Below are 5,427 nucleotides of genomic sequence, written 5' to 3'. Positions count from 1 at the left end.
TGCTGCTATCGATTCACGAGACACCTTCGGTCTTGCTGGTAATTCGCCAGCAGCAGCAGCAGCAGCAGCAGCAGCAGCAGCAGCAGCAGCAGCAGGAGCAGTACTCTCCGTGCCGTTTCCTACCGCCTGACTCTCCTGCTGTAGCTGTTGCTGCTGTTGCTGCTGTAGTTGCTGTTGCTGCTGCAGCTGTTGCTGCTGCAGCTGTTGCAGCTGTTGCAGCTGCAGCTGTTGCTGCTGCTGCTGCTGCTGCTGCTGCTGCAGCTGCTGCTTCAGCAGCAAAGGATCCATCTCTACAAATGGTTGGGGTCCGGGTATGGTGCGGCCCCACATGGTGAGGGCANTGCTGCTGCTGCTGCTGCTGCTGCTGCTGCTGCTGTTGCTTGTGCTGCTGCTGCTGCATCCGCTGCTGGTGCTGGTGCTGCAGCTGCTGCTGCTGCTGCATGAGAGCAGCAGCAAGACGCCTGTCTGTTCTTATAAACCCTAGTATCCTCAGCCTAGCCTCCAATACATGCAGATGTATATTGGGGGGCAGCTGCTGCAGCGCGAAGACCTGCAGCTCGCATGCAGCCTGCAGCAGCTGCTGCAGTGTCTTTGAGTTGATGGCTGTGTCTCCTATTGGTGGTGCTGCTGCTGGTATTTGTGTCTGTGATGGTGCTCCTTCTGCTGCTGCTGCTGCTGTTGCTGTTGTTGCTGCTGCTGCTGTCATCCTGCAGCAGTCTATAACATCAGCATCAGCAGCAATAGCACCCACAAACAAAAACTTTATCCTTGAGGCAGGCAGCAGCCGGCGCATGCAGTGTATAGACACCCCACCACCAACAGCAAGAGAGACGAGAGAAGGCAGCAGCAGAGAAGAACCGAGACAGGAGACAGTGAAGGGCTCTGGTGCTGCTGCTGCTGCTGCTGCTGCTGCTGCTGAACCCCCCTCTGCTGCTGCTGTCTCTGTTTCCGTGTCGTAGCCACCCCCGTTGTTTCTGCTGCTTGTATCCATGTCGCTCTCATCGCTGCTGCTGCTGCTGCTGCTGCTGCTCTCGCTGCCGCTGCTGCTGCTCCTGCTGCTGCTGCTGCTGCTGCGGTGTCTCCCCATCCAACTGTCTCCTTTTCTTTTGCTTCTGAAGCTGCGGCGCCCGTGCTGCAGCCGGCCGATGCCTAGGTGCTGGAGTTTGTAAGCAGCAGCAGCTCTTGCTGCAGCAGCAACAGGAGTAGCAGCAGAAGTAGCAGCAGTAGCAGCAGCAACAGCAGCACGAGAACAAAAGGGGAATGGTATTGGCCCATCTACACTCAACACCTCTAGCTGCTGTATATGCTTCGATAGGAACTCCATCAGCAGCTCTCCTTCTCTCTCTCTTCTGCTGGATATTCTCTTGTTGCTGCTGCAGCTGCTGCTGCTGCTGCTGCTGCTGCTGCTGCAGTCGTAGACATAAATGCGGCGGTGCATTACAGACCAATCGGTAGCATACAGCGGCCGTCCTTGCTGCTCATCTTCCTGTATCTGCTGCTGCAGCAGCTGCTTCTGCTGCTGCAGCTCTTTCCTCTGCTGCTGCTGCTGATATTTATATAAATAGTAAGAAACATCAGTAAGACACAGCCGCTTCAGAGCCGGCAGCAGCAACCCTCCTGCTGCAGCACAAAGCGCACGAGCTGTGCCCCCGTACTGCTGCAGCTGCGGCAGCACCAGCGGACCTAGCTGCTGCATGTGCTGCAGCTGCTGCTGCAGCTGCTGCTGCAACTGCTGCTGCTGCTGCTGCTGCTGCTGCTCGCCACCCCCTGGCACTGTGATGCTCTCCAGCCCCCCAAACGAAGGAGGAGGGATTATCCCTGCTGCTGCTGCTGCAGCAGCAGCAGCAGCAACAGGATCAGCAGCAGGTTGAGTTGTTTCCTGCTGCTGCTGCATTGTATTGTGCTGCTGCTGCTGCTGCTGCTGCTGCTGAGGAGACAGTTGCTGCTCCTCTGTCTCCTGCTGCTCTGTGGGGTGATGCAGGCTCCCCCCCACGCGGTGTACATACAGCTGACGCAGAGAGCTGCTGCAGCAGCCCAGTGACAGCAGCAAAGCATTGATATTAACAGTTGTCTGCTGCAGCAGCAGCTGCTGCAGTGAGGGACAGATCAGCAGCACCAGCAGCAAGCTGCAGCGCTTCAGGTGCAGCCGCAGCACAGACGGCAGCAGCTGCGGCTGCAGCTGCAGCAGGGTGTCTTTGTATCTCCTGCTGCTGATAGACATATAGGGTTGTCTCTCTGTTGCTTGAAGCTCGTTTGCTGCTGCTGCTGCTGCTGCTGCTGCTGCTGCTTCACTCTGTCTTGCTTGTGCTTCTGCTGCTGCTGCTTCTGCTGCTACACATCCTGCTGCTGCTGATGCCTCAGATACAGCAGCAATTGTACCTGCTGCTCCTGCTGCTGCTTCTGCTGCTGCTGCGTAGGCAGGGGCCGCATTTGGTATCCCTGCTGCTGCTGCTGCTGCTGCTCCTGCTGCTGATGCTGCTGCATCTGCTGCACCTTTAAGCATTGACAGCTGCTTCCTCCAGGCCTCATCAGCAGCGTATGCAGCAGCTGCAGAAGCTGCTGCAGCAGCAGCAGCAGCAGCACGCCTGCTGCAGTTGCGAAGCACATGAAAACGCCCAGACATAGTATTACAAATATATACAGACTTCAGCACCTTACCCCACCCTTGCTGCTGCTGCTGCTGCTGCTCCTGCTGCTGCTGCTGCTGCAACTGCTGCTGCGGCTGCAGCAACTGCTGCTGCTGCTGCTGCTCCTGCTGCTGCTGCTGCAGCTGCTGCAGCTGTTGCTGCTGCAGCTGTTGCTGCTGCTCCTGCTGCTGCTGCTGCTGCTGCTGCTTAGGGAGAGAAAGGATGGTGATGAGTTCTAGCAGCTGCTGCAGCTCGTCTGGGTGACAGAGAAAAGCCGCCAAGACAGCCGGACGAAGAGCAGCAGCAGCAGCAAAGCAGCGGATGGCTCCCCCCTCAATACCTCCTGTTGCTGCTGCTGCTGCTACTCTTGATGCTGCTGCAGCAAGCTCACCAACTGATATCCTAGAGGACGGCATGCATAGCTGCAGGTTCTGCTGCTGCTCTACCTGCTGCTGCTGCTGTAACGGCTGCTGCTGCTGCATCTGCTGCTGCTGCTGCATCTGCTGCTGCTGCTGTATATGCTGCTGCTGCTGTATCTGCTGCTCCTCCTTCTGCTGCTGCCTTTGCAGTTCCTCCACCTCCTCTTGCTCCTTCTCCTCATGCTTCTGCTGCTGCTGCTGCTGCTGCTGCTGCTGCTGCTGCTGCTGGTTCTCTGAGATATCTGTGTCTGTGCTGTGCAGCTGCCCCCTGGCGAGCCTGTAGTGCCAGGCCCATTGGGGTGTATCTGCAGCTCTGGGTATTTGGTGCTGCTCGTCTTCATCAGGGACCTGGCTGAGGCTCCCCCTCTGTCTTAGTTCTGCTGCTGCTGCTGCTGCTGCTCCTGCTGCTGCTCCTGGTCTTCCTGCTGCTGCTGCTGCTGCTGAGCGCCCAGTAGGAGAGCGGCTATCTTCCTTGGAGCGTTCATCGCTGATGCTTCTGCTGCTGCTTCTGCTGCTGCTGCTGCTGCTCTTGCTGCGGTTGCAGCGGCAGCTGCTGCTGCAGCAGCTGCTGCAGCTGAAGGCAACATCCTCTACTGTTGCTGTCAGCAGCCGCGAGAGAGCAGAGCCGCTGTGGGGGCGGTTGAGCTCCAGCACCTCAAGAGCGGGGAGCAGCAGCCAGTGCTGCTGCTGCTGCTGCTGCTGCTGCTGCTGCTGCTGCTGCTGCTGCTGGTGAAAGGCAGGAGAGTCAGCTAGGAGGCGGAGTATGCGTCGCTGTGCTGCTGCTAGTCTGCTGCAGCGCCAGTCCGTCAGCAGCAGATCAGGGGCCTGAGCCAGCAGCTCTATCACGGGGCCCCCCAAAGACAAATAAATTAAACTTTGCTGCGACAGCAGCAGCAGCTCAATGAGAGACAGAGCAGCAAGAAGCAAAGGCTCATCCTCAGGCGTCGCTTCTGCTGCTGCTGCTGCTGCTGCTGCTGTTCCTGCTGCTACTCCTGCTGCTACTCCTGCTGCTGCTCCTGCTGCTGATGATGACGGTGATAGTGCTGCGTCGTGGGCTGCTGCTGATACTACTGTAGCAGCAGCAGCAGCTGCTGCTGTTGCTGCTGCTGTTGCTGCTGCACTGATGGGGTGTGTGCTGTGTCTCTCTGCTGCAGCAGCTGCAGCAGCTGTCTCCTTCTCACTCTCAGCAACATCATCAACCCGCAGCGGCAGCAGCGGAGCAGCAACTTCTTCTGCTCGCTGCCGCAGCAGCAGCAAACGTGCCTGGACCTGCAGCAGCCGCTGCAGCACTTCACACTCTATCTGCTGCTGCTGCTGCTGCTGGTTGTTTGCCATTGACAAAGCACTCGCATTTTCAGTGGCAGCTGCTGTTGCTGCTGCTGCTGTTGCTGCTGCTGCTGCTGCTGGCTGCAGCATTTGCCTAGAAGGTAGAGCTCGCAGCAGCAGCGCAATGCGGTCGTTTGCTGCAGCACAAAACTCCCCCCAGGCTTCATTGTCTCTGATGTCTCCGCTGACCTCAAGGCCCCGGAGACAGCTGCTGTGCTGCTGCTGCTGCTGCTGCTGCTGCTGCTGCTGCTGTTGCTGCTGCTGCAGCTGCAGCAGGAGGACAGCAGCAAAACAGTGCTGCAGCTGCGCAGCCCCCGCAGCATCTCTGTATCTCATAAACTCCAATGGCGATTCAGCAGCAGCTGCTGCTGCAGCAGCAGCTGCAGCAGCAGACACAGGTAAATGCAACCACTTAGCCACTAGACGGCATATCTCTTCTTCTGGTGTTGCTGTTTCTGCTGCTGCTGCTGTTTCTGCTGCTGCTGCTGTTTCTGCTGCTGCTGCTGGTTCTGCTGCTGCTGCTGGCTCTGCTGCTGCTGCTGTTTCTGCTGCTGCTGCTGTTTCTGCTGCTGCTGCAGTGTCTGGTGTTACTGGTGTCTCTGCTGCTGCTGCTGGTATCTCTTGTGGTGCTGCTGCTGCTGACGTTTCAGGTGCTGCTGCTGCTGCTGTCTCCGCTGCTGCTGCAGCTTGTGCTGCTTCTTCATCGTTTCTGCTGCTGCTGGCTTGCACCTTTTGGCTGTTGTCGCTGCTGCTGGGTTGTGGTTTCAGGCTGCTGCTGATGTTGCTGCTGCTGCTGTTGTTGTTCTTGCTGCTGCTGCTGCTGCTGCTGCCTGGCTGCACAGAGCGGCTAAAGACTCTGCCTGCTCTAGACAGCAGCTGTTTTGCTGCTGCTCCTGCTGCAGCACCTGCTGCTCCTGCTGCACCTGCCCCTGCACCGAGCACACCCAGAACCTTCGCCTTGCTGCTGCTGCTGCTGCTGCTGCTGTTGCTCATGCTGCTTGTCGCCTTCCTGCGGAGATTCGAAAAGAAGGAGCTCTTCTTGCTGCCTAGAGTTT

General features: G+C 58.1%; 1 protein-coding gene across 1 annotated transcript in view; it reads right to left on the bottom strand.

The window, feature by feature from the left end:
- EMH_0027280 (uncharacterized protein) overlaps nucleotides 1-5,427 on the bottom strand; it is a gene marked incomplete at both ends in the record, with an annotated part of 8,943 nt that overhangs the window by 783 nt on the left and 2,733 nt on the right. Inside the window, 3 exon segments of the mRNA XM_013494005.1 lie at nucleotides 3-267; nucleotides 329-340; nucleotides 344-5,424. Coding sequence (XP_013349459.1) covers nucleotides 3-267; nucleotides 329-340; nucleotides 344-5,424 — 5,358 coding nt within the window.

Source organism: Eimeria mitis, genomic scaffold, assembly GCF_000499745.2.
Source record: "Eimeria mitis Houghton genomic scaffold, Emh_scaff1006, whole genome shotgun sequence".
Classification (NCBI taxonomy): Eukaryota; Apicomplexa; class Conoidasida; order Eucoccidiorida; family Eimeriidae; genus Eimeria; species Eimeria mitis.
This window is presented reverse-complemented; position numbering and strand designations above follow the sequence as displayed.